A 15,362-nucleotide genomic window follows, 5' to 3' on the forward strand; every position below is an offset into this window, starting at 1 on the left:
CTGCAGGGGTATCTCTGCTCCAGTACCTGGAACACCTCCTCCCCCTCCTTCTTCACTGACCTTGGGGTCTGCAGAGTTGTTTCTCTCACATCGTCTCACTCCTCTCTTCTAACTGTTGCTGGTGTTGTTTGTTCCGCCCCCTCCTGCCCCAGCTTCTTAAATATTTTATCCCAGAGGCACTAGCACCACTACTGATAGGTTCAGACTTTGCCAGCAGTGAGTCCATCTTGGAGCTGGCTGGAACTGGCTCTCTCGGACATGGGGGAAGCTTCTGGCATCTTCTCACAGAAGCCACTCCTGAAGCCCCCCCCCACTACCAACACCTTGCCATACAAACCCAATACAGCTTGGGCTAATCATGTGTCTTTAAAGTCCTTTTATGTGTTACTTAAACACATTGAGGATCTAGATCTTCAAAGGCTGTCACAGATCCAGCCCTTTGCTTCATTTTTGTCCAGTTCTACTGAGCCAGAACAACAAGGCCCTACTGTTCATAGCCTCTGTTGAGTGAAAACTCCTCCAGCAGGAACTGATGTTCACTGTATGTTTGTACAGTGCCTCATACAATGGGCCCAAGTCTCTGCTGGGACCTGAAAGTGGTACCATCATCTAAGAAAGCAACAATAACAGCATTGAGGAGATAACAGGATCCAAGCTGGCACTAGACCCCTCTGGTGCAGCACTCCAGAGAAAGTCTTGAGAAAGGATGAGAGTGACAATTCTGCAATCCAGGCTAAGCTGAGACAGTTTGACACACATCCTGTTCACAACAATCATCCTGTTGGCCTTGTAGGCTGGGACAAGGATGGAGGATGGGATTTTGAAGGTCAGCTCATGCCGAGAAGAATGGCAAGACTCCGAATAGCTCCAGTGACCATAGCCATTAGTCTTCTGTAGGGACTTTACCAGAGTCAACATGATGGCTCAAGCTGCCTTGTTTGGGAGCCCCAGAAAGCAGATTATCCACTCACTGAAGAAGCAACCATGTAACTTATGAAGATGCCTTTGCCTTGAGTGTTGACTAGTATTTAAAACACCATTTCAGCGTGCAGGCAACTGGAAAAGGGGGTGTAGTGCAGTTGCTTTGGTTTTTTATGTGCTGTGTGTATGTAATACTCTAGGAAGACCTCAATATGCAGAAAACTTCTATCACCCTGTAAATTAAATCCTGAGTTTTTTTTCTCCCAGTTTTCTGAAGAAATTTTAAGACCAGCAGTTTATTAAACTGATGGAGACAGAGTGCTCTCATTAACCACAGGCACATATCCATACACATACCTTTTCAAACTGTGACTTTCCAATTTAAACAGGTTACAGAGTTATTTCTGCAAGCTTCATATCCTGAAATATATGAAAAATTAATGGGAAAAACAGATTGGTTTGGCAGTGTCAGTTTGAGTTACACCAACTATGTAACACGTATTACTTGTTCGTACAGAATCATGGCGAGATTTTGCAGGTGGCATGCTGCTGTTATGGTTTAAAGATATTAAATAACCTCATAAGTGGTAAATGATTAATGAATCTATGACTAACACCCCATTTAGAAGCTTAGGCAAGCAAAAGAAGGTGAAATATGTTTGCCACTGACATTTCTTTTCCTTTTCCAGTCTCCTCACCTGGCCAATTTCTTTTCCTTTTCCAGTCTCCTCACCTGGCCAATGTCCAAGTGTGCATTTGCAATGTGTGACAAAGCCCTGAACTGGGGGACACATAAAAATAAATGTAAACAGCCAGCAATGCGGTAAAAAAGGATGCTCTGAGAGCATTTCCTTAAGTGTGACTATTTTGGCAGCTTGGGAAAGCCAGGTGTTCTCCAACTCACATGTCTTTGTTTGCTGGTCTGTTTCTAACTCTAGGGTTTGGTTTTTTTCTCCAGTACTTACTGGATTTGGGATAGCCTGTCTTTGAGCAAAGTGGAGTGTTACTCAACCTGCCTAAACACGTCTTCTTTATCAGCTCTCTTGAGAGGGTGCAGGAGTAACATGTTTGCAGCAGCCATAGAGACAGAAATTGTTCAAGAAAGGTTGTTAAAGACATGGGGAAAAGCATTTAGATTAACGATTCATTATTATTCCATATCCCTGCACTTATATATCCTCAGAGCTAACCCCATTATTCTAACGTTTAATTCTAGAAAAAATATAGTCATAGACCTTTTCTACAAATCAAGTTTGCCTTCCAGCCTGAAGTAGGTTACCTGCCTCAGTAGGCATTTAAACACTTGAGTGGCCTCCTGTCCTGCACAGTGATGGGTCTGTGTTGGGCTTGCATATGGCTACTGTGACATTAGGTGAGAAAGCACTGGGTTCCCAGTCTTCTCCTTCAGTGTAGGTTTGGGGGTTTTTTTGGTTTTTGTTTTTGTTTTTTTCCCTTGAAGGGAAGTTCTCTGCATCTTTAAGCACATTCCAGCCAACTGTGCCTCTGGCAATAGCTTTCAGCAATGGTAGCGCATTTCCCTGCTGCCTCTACAAGCAACAGATGTCCCATCTGCGCTCTGCAGCTTCTGCTTGCACATGTGGCAGCCACCAAGATCACAGTCTTGCATGAAAGGCTTCCTGGCTGCTTTATCAGCCACCATATTTGGGCTATGCTGGGAAATCCGTCATCTCCTAAGTACTATGCACTTTCCAAATGAAGTGCTGACCCAGTGCTAGGCTCTACTCCTGTAGGATCTCCCCTGCCCCAAGCCTCCATGAGCAGAGGGAGGGAATCACTACAGGGTCAAAATTTAACATTGGCAGCTGGTGGTAAAGAATTATGATTTATTTCTTTTATTTGGTCACTGGCTATCATTAAAAATAAATGAAAAAAAATGCAATCAGTCAATAAATGACAATTTCCCAGCTGGAGACATGCAAGTGTAGGCCTGAGTTAAGGCAAGGGGGTCTGACTGTGCCCATCTCACCCGTGTGTGAAGGGCTGGGTGGCACCTTTGCTCAGGATAGGCTGACAAAGCCCTACAAGTAGGCTGGTCATGCCCCATGCCGATGGCAGGTCTGCTACATGGGGCAAACCCAGAGCTCAGCAGCCTGACCTTCCCTGCCCACCCTGCTGCGTGCAGGGTCCTGAGCCTCATGGGGACCTGCCCACACTCACATGTATGCACACAGACACACATATGCACAGAGCCAAGGGCTGCAATGTCCAGGCTGGTGGCAGCTCTTGCTCTTTCATGGGCACCATCACTCACGTGGGCTTCCCCTGGAGCTGCCCCAGCCCTCCCCAAGTGCGACTGCCCCGTAAACAGCCCTTCCCTCCCCCAGCCCCCTTCGTGCACTGACCTTGACCTGAATATCATCATCCACTTCAGCCACAGGCAATTGCAAAGAGTGGCAGGTCACCCAAGGATATTTTTCCCAGCTCACCATGGTGGTGCTGCTTGGGAAGGAAGAGCTGCCTGTGATCCTCTTTCCCAACCCTTGGGCTCTTCTGGAGATTCCCAGTGATATCTGCAGCCAGTGCATGATGAACATCCCACAACCATCAGTGCCAACAGTATGCAGGGGGTACGGGGTGGGGGGCTGCCTCTTTAATTACATCCAAATAACAACTCTCTCCAGCCCCCAGGAGGTACTGGGTGAGCAAACGATCCCCATGCTGAGTTGGAGGGAACAGACATTGAACTGTTTGGCAGTTGCAATCAGAAGCCTTTTTTTTTTTCTTTTTTTTTTCTTTTTCCCCCAAACGCTGGTCAGCAGCTGTGTTGTTTATAAAATGAATGGAGCCCTTAATGAAGCAATGGATAGAAACAGTGAGAGGCTGTGTCTGTCTGTTACAAAGAGCCAAGGGGGAAGGGCTGATCTCTTAAAACACCCTGACATCCTTTCTCTCAGTTATTTAAACATTAGGCATAGCAGCGATCAGCTATCAACATAAAGCCTACATTTGGCTCAATGGAAACACTAAATCCACACATCAAAACAGCTGTTCATATATACAGACCGCAGTTCTAGTGAATGTGAAACAGTGCAAAATAGTGTGAAACAGTGAAAAAAACAAAAAAACAAAAACCCAAAAGCAGATGGCATGTGGGGAAGTGGAGGATCAAGTTGCAAGCGGCACTTGTGAGATGCTGCTCAATGTGTTGTGTTGGGAGAAACAACAGACATTATTACTGGCACATTGGGGCTTGCAACAGATATTCTGCCCAAGATGAAAAAACAGACAGGAAGAGAATTCCAGCACTGGAGAGAAAAAATAAGCAGCTTTGCTAAAAACTGTTTTTTTCTCCAGCTCAGTCCATTGCTTGCAACACATGACATTAATCATAAACCCCCAAAACACATCTAGGTTAAAGTTTCCAGCTGTTTAGTCTCTAGAGACTTTTAAAGGAGGAAAGCAGCATCCTTCAGCCCAAAAGTCCTGCTGCGATGACATGGTATTGGCACATCCTCTCCTATTCCTTCTCTGCAAGGACAGGGAGGGGGAAAGCCATCTTGAAGTTTAGCCAGATTTTTGTACAGTAGATGTCAAGGCCCAGGCAGAGGTGGAAAGAACCCAGATTTCAGCAATGACATCCTTTCTACCATTGGTTTTGAAATGCACCACTACAGCAAAGATTTGGTATTGAGATACATTAAAGCAATCAGGAAGCCTCTTGGTCCCCGAGAGTCCATTATCTCCTCTTCCACCCTTTATAGCCCCAAAAGCACTGTGGGGGGCAAGCTGTTAATTTTCTGGAAACCTTCCATTATCCAGTCTGAATTTCCTCTATGCCACAGGAGCTCCTTGCTCCGTGGTGGCCATCCATCCTTTGAGAAAATGGTGAAACCTCACTTCATCTTTTCTGGTTTAATGACACTACAATATCCAGACTAACTCTGTCTCCAAGAATAATGTAGAACTTGGCATTTGCAAACTCTAGGAAGGGATTTTATAAAAATTTCTAACAAATCTGCAAGCCACTTGCATTTCTTCAGTAAAAGTTAAAGATACCAGATCATCAGTACTGAGGGGAAAGAGGAGTCATACATAACTCCTTGTAAAAGGTAAGACACCACTCCTCTGTACTGTCCTCCAGATTTTCTGTACAGGTACACACTGTCCCTTGCCCAATGAATACTTTTTGTTGCAAAGCTGACATTTATAGTGATCCTAGCAACTCCTCGGTGCTCAGAATTGCTCGCAGATCCCTTTGTGCTGCAAGAAAACTTGGATGCATTCCTCTCCGTTAAACGAAAATAAACTGCCTAGGCTTGACAGGCACACATACCATGGTGTCCTTGTGGAAGGAATGATTAGCCATTCCCAGAAAAGCTCAGCGAAGAACTTAAATTTGCCCTTCTTTTGTAAGATGGGTTGGCAGAGGTTCCTCTAATTTTCACTGGCACTGGCTGTGGTTAACCAAATCAAGTCTTTTGCTGCTCTCAGTCCAATTACAACTGCTGAATCATCACATCTAGAAGAGCCTTGGCTCAGACATGCCAAATATTTGCTATTGCCTCTTCCTATCACAGGATTTTTTGACATACAAGAGGAAGAAGTAGCCCAAAATAGTTCCAGCAAAACCACAAACCCACCCATCCCTGAAAAACCCAGTATGTTACATCAGTCACTAGGTAAGAGCACCACATCCTCACTAAGGTCCCAACACAGAAAGCCCAGCAGAGCCATTTCAGTGGCCAGGCTCTGTTATTTCACAGAACCATTAAGGTTGGAATAGACCTTTAAGATCATCCAGTCCAACCATCAACTCATCACCATTGTGCCCACTAAACCACATCTCTGAGTGCCACATCTAACCACCTCCCATGCTGAACAGCATTAATGCTCCCAGACCCTCGTAACACATGGAAGAGAGCCTCCAGACCCTCAGAGGGATGCTTGTCCATGAAGGGGAAATACTGCTCAAGTTACAAAAAGCCCAAATCTTTTAACTGGAAACCACTGAGATAAATAGAAGTTTAAAGTGAAAAAGGACAATGTACTTCTGCTTCAAGGATGGAAATAAACCAGTATTTTAATGCTTTCCTGCACCTTCAGATTCCTCTCTCTTGTATATAGGGAGTCCTTTTAAAACTTATTTGTGAAGGGTTAGTCTTTTCTCTCCTTTTTTGAAGTAAGATTCTTGCAAAAGGTCCAAAAGCAGTAAATTTAGCTCAAGGTGGCACCTGCTATTTCAGACAAGAGGCTCAAATACCTCCAGAGACTGGTGAAGAATGTGTCAAACACTGACAGACTTACAGATCAGACTGGGAACAGAAAGGATGCAACAAGCATGGCACCCACTCCAGTGAGGAAGTCAGTGTACATGTCACAGATCTATGCACCAGACAGTACTCTATCTATGGAGAAAAATAAAACTTCAAACAGCAAATCAATAGTATTCCGTACCGAGCCCTCAATTTTGTTATGCATCCGATAGAGCAAAATTATCCTTTAGTACTTTCAATAGCCAGTCACATCTAATACTCAAGTGTGTTGGGTTTTCTTAGAATAAATAGTAGGCTGGAGTGAAGAAAAAAAAAAAGCTGAGCACATAAGTAAGGAAGGGCAAAGATATGAGCAAAAGAAAAAAGATTTAATTGATACAAATGGGGGACAAGAATATACTCCCACCAAGAAGGACTATTGTACTCCTGATAAAACATTAAGACACCAGACATTGCAAAGTTACAAATTTATTTGTTTTGAAATAAATACAAATACTTCATTAAGAAACTTTTCTTGATAGACTTTACACAATAGCTTTATTCTTTCTGGAAATTGTCTTTTCTTCGCACAAACTGTTACAAATATTCTACACAAGAGCTGAAGTTAGTCAAGATAAAGTAATCTAGATGATGTTCCTCTGAACAAGCAATCCCAAAGTATTAACATTTGCTATTTAACTTCTCAGCATTTGAGTTTTCTTGTTTGTGTGAGGACTGCAATGCAGCAGGTATGCACTGGATCTTGGAAAATCCTGTCCCACTACCTACAGAAGGACAAACTCTAGAACACCTGACTGTGAAAATCTGACTGGTGGAAAGGTGTCAAGCCACTAGCATCAAAGAAAGTAACCCAAGGTATCAGGAGGCTACATAAAGATGCAGAACCAGCCGATCATTACATTTATGAAGACATTAAACACTATATTTCAGATACAGTGTTGCCGCTCCACCAACTTTGTGGAATACACTTCTCTGCACCAGTGAGATCTCATCACAGTTTCAAATATAGCAATTAGTGGCAGTTGAATGTACAGTATCTAATTACATGTCATCCCATAGTTATTCATCTCTCCTGACAAAGAACAGCTGGATCTGGCTTCGCTTACAGAATTCTGAATTTATCACAATTGTGCTGGACACAAAAACTTGAGCTGCAAAGATAAGAAGCTGCCTGAAGGAAAAATCAAGCTGTTTCTGCTTTGCTGGCATGTATGGCTACCCTACTTGTTACAACTATACCAACTTTTACGGTACAGTAAACCCTTTGGCCCAGGATCCCAAAGAGGAAATGCTACCTTGCTTATTAAATTTAAATCCTGTCCTCATTTGGCTAAGCAGGTTTTAGGGTCTAGGAGGGGGGAAGAAAAGGAAGACTGTAACTAAATCTCAAAGAAGTGAAATAAAAAAGCTTAAAGATTTAGTTCGTCTCAGAGTCACATTAAAATCGCCTATTTTAGTAGTATATTATTGTACATAGGAAAACAGGCTTGAATACTAATGAATTAGAAGGCCTATAAATGCACGATACATTAACTTCTCTATCATTTGAAGTCAAGCTATATACAATTAATTCAACTCCAGCTTCAACATGAGGCCATAACACGTTTCATTTCCTTCTTTAAAAGCCATCTATAATAGTGATTTTTTTTCTCCCCCTGTTTGAAACTCATCTCAAATTGTGCCAGTGTACTTTAAGAGAATAAGAGATAAAGGGGCACGTAACAGCTTTGATTTTAAAGGAAGATATTAAGCAAGTCTGGTTTGTCTCTGAAGTGTTTACAACCACATCAGCTTTTGGCAAGTATCCTTTAGAATTTGGCATTCATTGAAGGAGGGCACAATAGCAGCAACTGTCTGAGTTACAAGAATAATGATAGAGCAAATGAGATGCTTCTTTTCTTTGGTCCCTGTCAGACCCTGGTGAACAGAGTTCATCCTACAGAATAGCTTGAGATAATTACCAGTTATGTTTTTGTGATACATAGGGGGCATCCATTACTTTTTCACACTGTGACCAGTTTAAACCTCCCACAGCCATCTAACAGGACACTTCCATGGACTTGGGGCTTGATTGTTCAGCGTTGTTTGCTGAGTTCGGCGTCAGCTCGATGCGCGTGTCTGTGTGGGAGCGGTTCCTGGCACCGTCCCCGGTGTGGGATCGACTCCTCGTTCCCTCGCCGGTATGAGACCGGCTCCTCGTGCCTTCCCCGGTGTGAGACCTGCTCCTCTGTCCTTCCAAAGAGGTTACGCTGGAGCCAGAAGCGGTGCGGGACCTCATCAGCCTGGTCATGCTAGCAGAGGGCACTGGAAGAAGTTTTTCATTAATACCTTGCTTCATGGTCTTGGAAGGAAGCCCTTGCCTTCCTCTCCAGCCTTAACCACCCTTAGAGAAGCCTTCAAGGTTGAATCTATACTATTCATGGTAACTTTACGTGCAGAAGTAGTACTACTGCTCCAGTCATACAGTTAAGGAGCCCAAATTACTAAGGCAAAATTGGTGGCCAGGGCTGAGGGATACAAGACAGAGCTTTATAGCATGTTGCTGTGGCTGCAACAATCCAGAGGAAAACTAAAGAGACTCATCAGACCCCTCATTACTTTCAGATGTTTAACCTTTGCTGGCAGCCCAGGCTAGCATTGCAGCTACACAACAGCAGTTGTCAGAAGCACATACTTGAAGGACAAAAAAAAACTATAAAGCAAAGAAGCCTCTGAACTAATGAAGTTTTAAATGTTGTGTGCACTATATGAATCATGTCCTGTGATGCAGTGAGGGAACACTATTACAAATATCCACCTTAAAAACATCAAGGTAAAGTAAAGCTGGTATTTGTGGGTATAAGCTGTCTACACAGCTCTCCATTATTTAGCAACATAATTTGGTCTCTAGAACACACAACTGTGTGTACTCTCAACCCTTAGCTCAGACACCTCAAGTGTTTTTTTTTCCCCTTGCAAATGCATATGTAACAGGGAAAAGATCACACATTTGGGATCAGAAGACTTTCTGAGTGTTTAGATAACAAACGAACTTTGGCAGACAGGTCAACCATTCCATAAATCCAATACTTACTGTATCCCATTCCCTGAACAAAATATTTGAAAGCTTCTGCAAGCTTGGCAGGCTGAAAAAGAAAGAGTATTATTGTATGCAGTGCTCAGCAAGTTAGTTACATTACAGTGTCTCAAAATTTCATTTACAGGAGAGAATTCCACCATTCCCCTCCCTAGTCTGCTCCCTTGCCCCATTACTCTAGCAAATGAAGACAATGCATTTGAGAATGAGATTCACAGAGGAGTGACTACAAGAGATCTAATCATGGCCCAAGCTTTGCTTGTGCAGTTACTGAGGAAGGTGAGACTCAGTAAAACAAGTGGGGCCTCACAAAATATACAAAGCAGTTCATGGAGGGTCAGTAACTGAGCAATTCCTAATCAGCAGAGAACAAATTCAGCTAGTCAGAGCTGACAGTTGTGTTTATAGGGCAAAAAAGCTCAGCAGTAATACGCAATCACAGCTGCCTATGACTGACATTCTCGCAATGAGGCACTCACTATGTTTCTCTGCTGCTGACACAGTGGCCAAACAAGACTCACAATCTTATCACACATGCCTGTGTTGCCTATATTTTTTGTATAATTCTATCTGAATCAGTGCAAAGAATGGGCTCTGTATAAGAGAAGCAATGCACATCCTCCTGCATGGCTTGAGAAAAACCCTTTTCCCTCTCCCACTGTTAGAGTGCACACTGCCTGTACAGGGACTTCTCAGCTGCAGGTTATTAAAAATTCAGTTTTTTCCTTAAGTTAGAGAACATCACTTTATACTGCTTAGAAATCTGTTTAGTAAAGATCACATCCTAAAGCTGATTTACAGGTCAGCTGTTTTAGTAAAGCAACACAGGTAAATTTTAACTTTCCCAGCCTGGTTTTATTAGCAGCCTTGGAATTTATGCCTGAATATATTTCAGAAACTCCAGTTCATTCTCAGTCAGGCTAGGTCAGTGTATGCAAGAACACAGCATTGCTATTTCCTGCCTCCCACTTTCCTGATCTATACTATAAATAGTCCAAATAAGAATATGTTTTCAAAACAGTAGTGCTCAAGCCTTAATCTATGTTAGCTTAGTAGACAGGCATAAAATAATACCTCCGCATTCCCACCTCAGACCTTTACTTGGTTAAGACTTAATTAGTGGAAATAATATCCCCTCCCAATCTTAATTTTGCGCTTCATTGGTCTTTAAAGAAAAAAGAAAGCTCAGATGACCGACTGACATCATTATTCGTGAAATCATAACCATCCTCTTGGCTGACATTTGGGAACAGCAAGTACCCTACAGGAAAACACCCATTTATTGCAGTCTGACACGCTGCAGAACAGGATTAATAGGATTTCCGTCAGCCAGATCCTACCTGGGAAACTTGAGGGAGCCCACCGCAGTCAGCCATCTGAAACAGGGATGAGAACAGCCAGTTAGTGTAATGCCAGAGGAACTCATTTGTTCTCAGGATATATTAAAGTGACCTTTTCAGCTATCTGGCAGAAAAACATTTCCTTTTGTTGTGTGAGTAACATACGTGTAGATGAAGGCATCAAAGCAAGTAGTTCAACGTTTCTAAAAGCTACTACTGCACCCCAGAAAACCCCTCGATCCTCAGGCAAAGCATCAGCTGGAGCGACAAATAAGTGGTTTTCTGCTAGGCAGTGATTACCAGTTTCTTAGAAACTAGTCTATTAGTCCTGGCTACAAATTCAGCTGTGAATTACAATAACATGACTTGGTACTAACCTGAATGACAAAGAAGGGAGAGAGAACAAACACCTAAACCTCAGAGGTGAGAGGGAAAACGATTTCCTGAGATTGCGGATGGCAAGCATCAGCCTGACTCACCAAGGGAAGCAGGGAAAGCCAAATTAGAAAAGCTATCTTGAGTGCATGCAATATTTTTGGAGCACTTCATTTTTCCTGCCACTCCACCCCTCAAAGCAAACCCAACAAAAACAGTCCCGTTCCAAGGAACACCACAAGCAGAAAACAGTTGAGTTGTGAATTACAGGAAACCCCAAATCCTATCTAGGATTAGTTAGCAGCAAAACAGGCCTGTAGCAGGATCTGGCATCAGCCGTATCCCTGGACTGTACAAAGGCTGGCCACTGTTAGAGGATCTGAGTGTCAGATTTTTCCTTAGGGTGAGTCTGCCATGTCCACCTGGTAGGTCAGCAGTGTAACTCACCAATGTTAGGAGGAAACAGCATTTAAAAAAAAAAAATCATTATTATACTTTTCACTGACCAGTTCAATAACAAAAGATACAGTAAAAGTTCCCAGCAGAAGCAAGACCAAACTTGTTTCACTGTTTGCACGCTATTACACTAATTGCATTTTAGTTCATCAGTAACGAGCTGAAGATTGCACCCACACTTTGAATGCCAAGTATCAGCCAAAGCCTTTCCACAATGCTTTGCTGTTTGGAAGTGCATTTTATTAAGTTTCTTGAAAATGAAAGAGTCATTTCCAACAGTAAGGTGTCCTGGATGGTGTGCACATAAAAGGCAGGATGACAAAACCGCAGCTGACAGATCAGCTGTCCATTCATTTGACACTACCGTTGAGGGACAGGCAAGCACAGGAACAGAACGAGTTGGTTTGCACTTCCACTGTGCTGATGGCTTTTTTCAAACCTTTCCAAATACCCTGAGATCAAGTTTGCCAGCTCTAGTCAAATTCATTATGGGTATGTGAAATACTGAGTGTTTCAAGTCTCAAGTGTTTTAAAATTGAGGAGCTGAGAAATTCCCTGTTGTTAACCTTGACAAGAAGCTCCTACTCTGGTTCTTCTCACTAAAATACTCTGACCCTGAAGGAACTGACCTTCCACATCAGAACTGGATTCTCACTGTTTTACCTGTACTGCAGCACATTGCTGTGGTTCTGCTTTTTTTAGTTAATCCAGTTGATTTTAAATGAGGGAAATGTTTATTATAAGAAACAGCTTTTGTTATTACCTTCAGAAGTGTGGTCCTTGTTGGGTCCAGCTTTGCATTGCATTCAACCTATATTAAAGAACAGCACCATAAGCATACACAAGATTTCAGTTACGAACTGCTGGATGAGAACAGATTAAATATCATGGGTTTTTTTGCTTAATACAGACTAAATTTGGTATCTTACATTTCTGTACAAAGACTCTATGTATATGTACATACAGCTTTAAACCCAAGTAGGTCAGTTCACATTTCTGACTGTATTCTTTTCTGGGTACAAACAAACCCATTATTTGGGAATTGAAGATTTTTTAAATCTGTTTCTGTGACTCCAGTAGCAACAAGTGTTGTTTATCTTGTGATTTGGGGTCATCTGGTAATGTCCCAAGTGGTGAGCAGCCATATGGCCACAGGCCAGCAGATCGGGCATGCCCATTAAGGCACAACATTTGAAGTCACCCAGTCATCTGGGGCGAGTTCTAACGGTCAAAAAGAAGCTCTTCACTTCCACAGTGACCCAGGGCAGAGCTCCAACACCACAGAACAAGCTCAAATACCAGCAGCAGATTCCTCTCTAAAGGAAAATATTTGCGGTTCACTGGAACTGCTGGGGCGATTGTTCCTAACGCAGTAGCTATTAAATAATGGTGCACAGACAGAGGGGACAAACAGTGAGGGATTAATGGCAGCTCTCCCGCGGTCTGAAAGAGGAGAGCCAGCTGGGCGGGATCGATAGCCAGCGAGGCTGCTGCACGGGCGTGAGCTCCGCCGGCATCACGCAGCTTCTTGGCTGGCCTGCCCGTGAGCAGGGGGGCAAAGACAGCTGGATATACACACCACAGCATCCACTGCCGGGGAACTGTCACCAACCACCAGGAGAACGGGGCATCTGCAAGGAAGCACACAGAAACCCTATTATCTCTGTGATCCCACCCAGACTTGCCCTAAGCTGCATTTTGTGTTGCTGGAAGGATGAGATAGTTACGTGTGTGAAAATGATTTGGTTTGTATTCCAGCCACCTTAAATATACATCAAATCTACTGTATTAGCTGCAGATCTACTGATGTGCTCTGATACCTTGCCTGAGAACCTGTCCTTTTCCCCACCTTGTAGTAATCAGCTGTGATCCCACCCAGACTTGCCCTAAGCTGCATTTTATGTTGCTGGAAGGATGAGATAGTTACGTGTGTGAAAATGATTTGGTTTGTATTCCAGCCACCTTAAATATACATCAAATCTACTGTATTAGCTGCAGATCTACTGATGTGCTCTGATACCTTGCCTGAGAACCTGTCCTTTTCCCCACCTTGTAGTAATCAGTCTTTCCCAGTGTTCTTATTCCTTGCTTTATAAGAAATTGAACATGAGCATCAGCATCAAATTCACATCCCCACCCTGCCCCCCCAGGCCCCTGAGCTCCAACTTTTGGATCTGTTTGTCCAGTTTCAAGCAGATTGGCAGAAGTCTCCTGTGTGTAAACATCAGCAGCTGAGCAGAGAAGGACCTGACAACCATTACATTGCACAAGTTGCAGTATAAGTGAAAAACTATTACCAGAAGATCTGGCGGATAGTCATTCTCAAACCTGCTCCATCTTCCTGGAGGTTTGTTTTTGTTGTGGTTTCCTCCCCCCCCCATTGGTTTCGTTTATGTTCTCTTGGTTGTATAGGCACAGCTTAAGTGCATTCAGAACTATAGTTTCCATTAACTAGGATATATTTCCAGGTGAAGCTAAGTACATCTACTTTTCAAGTAATTACTCCGTAAGCCCAAGTTTGCAGACACACAGTGACAGGAGCTATTTAGCTTTCCATTTCAGCTAGTATGACTCTGAAGTCTGAAGAGGGGAAGTCTCCCTAATGGTGGTCTCTGACTTTCAGCAACCTCTTATCTCCTACACAAAGTTACAAGATCCTCTCCTAGCACAGAGGCTCATTCAGCTACAGCTTTGCAATGCACCCACTGATCACACCTCTGCTCACATCATGTATGGGTGAACTGGTAGGAAACAAAATACTTACTGAAGAGTAACAACATTTATTCCAGGAACAGGGCGCTCAATCTCTAGGTCTCGCCGACTAAAAAAAAAAATGAGAGGACAAAGGCTCTTGATACACTGAAATTTTACAGATACTTCCATATTCTTCTAGTTTAGAGAAAGCACAGACACTCACATATGTTAATTTAATCTGATACGTGTTGTAGCCCCCACAACTGATGGAGAACCACTCTTGGACTGAACTATCAATGTCTTAGTTCAGTCCCTGTATACAATCTTTCTCCCCAAAAATACACAAGATCCTTCTCCCATAAACAAACTACCTGAGATCCTTAAAGGCCCTATCAAGCAGAACTTTATACTGGGGGAACACAAGTAACTCCACCACACAAGTAATACTGGCTATAAGAGCTGAACAGCCTCTTAAAACAGTTTCTAGTTAGAAATCAGGTAAATGTATTTACCTGTTGTAAGAGTTGACAAAGAGATGAAGGTTGGTTTGATTCATATCATTAATAATATGCTGACGGTAAGTATAGATCAGGTCATGGTTGCTGTGAATCTCCTCCTACAGTGGAGACAGAATTGTTCAGAATAGGGGCTATTTTTTTAAAGGATCTGAAGACATGACACAGCAGTTGTCTATCAGACTCACATCTAAACAACAGGAGGGCACCAGCACCTAGCACCCAGTGGTGTCACCCAGAATTAACATCAGCTCTTAACAGCAGTACCACATTTTTCGTTTTAGACTTTCAGTATGTTGTAATGTCAAGATCTTATAATTGCAAAACCTGTTAGTTGTAGTGCAGATGGTTACAGTCAGACACATGTGAGGTTTTAAAACAAAAAATGATTCAGGATAAGAAGCTCAATAAAAGTTTACAGGGTAAAGCAGATGTTGAAAGCTTACAAACATATGTAATGTGGAACTCTGTTTCACAATAGTAAATAACTAAGCTTCAAGGACTTCAATAGCTAACATTTTCAAACAGTTTGGTTCTAAAGTCTTTATAGATTAGTTCCTTGTTCTTCTGGAATGGAGTTTTATATTGCATTTGCTAACAGTTTCAGGCACAGGAAAGTAGCCTCAGAAAACAATACAGCACCTTCCATTAAAGTAGGCTTGTACTGAAGAGCACCATTAGTACCAATAACCAGCTTTCCCACACTCACAGGTATATTATGGTATAAAAAAATCTGTGGGGTGATCCTGCT

The 15,362-nt window shown here is 42.7% G+C and overlaps 1 protein-coding gene across 1 annotated transcript in view; it reads right to left on the bottom strand.

Moving 5' to 3' along the window:
* Positions 1-7,263: 7,263 nt before the first annotated feature.
* NDRG1 (N-myc downstream regulated 1) overlaps positions 7,264-15,362 on the bottom strand; it is a 26,541-nt gene continuing 18,442 nt past the window's right edge. The window contains exons 9-15 of the mRNA XM_010167995.2: positions 14,609-14,712; positions 14,167-14,223; positions 12,982-13,033; positions 12,166-12,213; positions 10,572-10,607; positions 9,229-9,280; positions 7,264-8,459 (exon numbers count right to left, since the gene is read on the bottom strand). Of these exons, the coding sequence (XP_010166297.1) occupies positions 8,194-8,459; positions 9,229-9,280; positions 10,572-10,607; positions 12,166-12,213; positions 12,982-13,033; positions 14,167-14,223; positions 14,609-14,712 (615 nt within the window). The 3' untranslated portion in view covers positions 7,264-8,193. The remainder of the gene's footprint in view (positions 8,460-9,228; positions 9,281-10,571; positions 10,608-12,165; positions 12,214-12,981; positions 13,034-14,166; positions 14,224-14,608; positions 14,713-15,362) is intronic.

This window comes from Antrostomus carolinensis, unplaced genomic scaffold, assembly GCF_000700745.2.
Source record: "Antrostomus carolinensis isolate BGI_N321 unplaced genomic scaffold, ASM70074v2 scaffold6055, whole genome shotgun sequence".
NCBI lineage: Eukaryota > Metazoa > Chordata > Aves > Caprimulgiformes > Caprimulgidae > Antrostomus > Antrostomus carolinensis.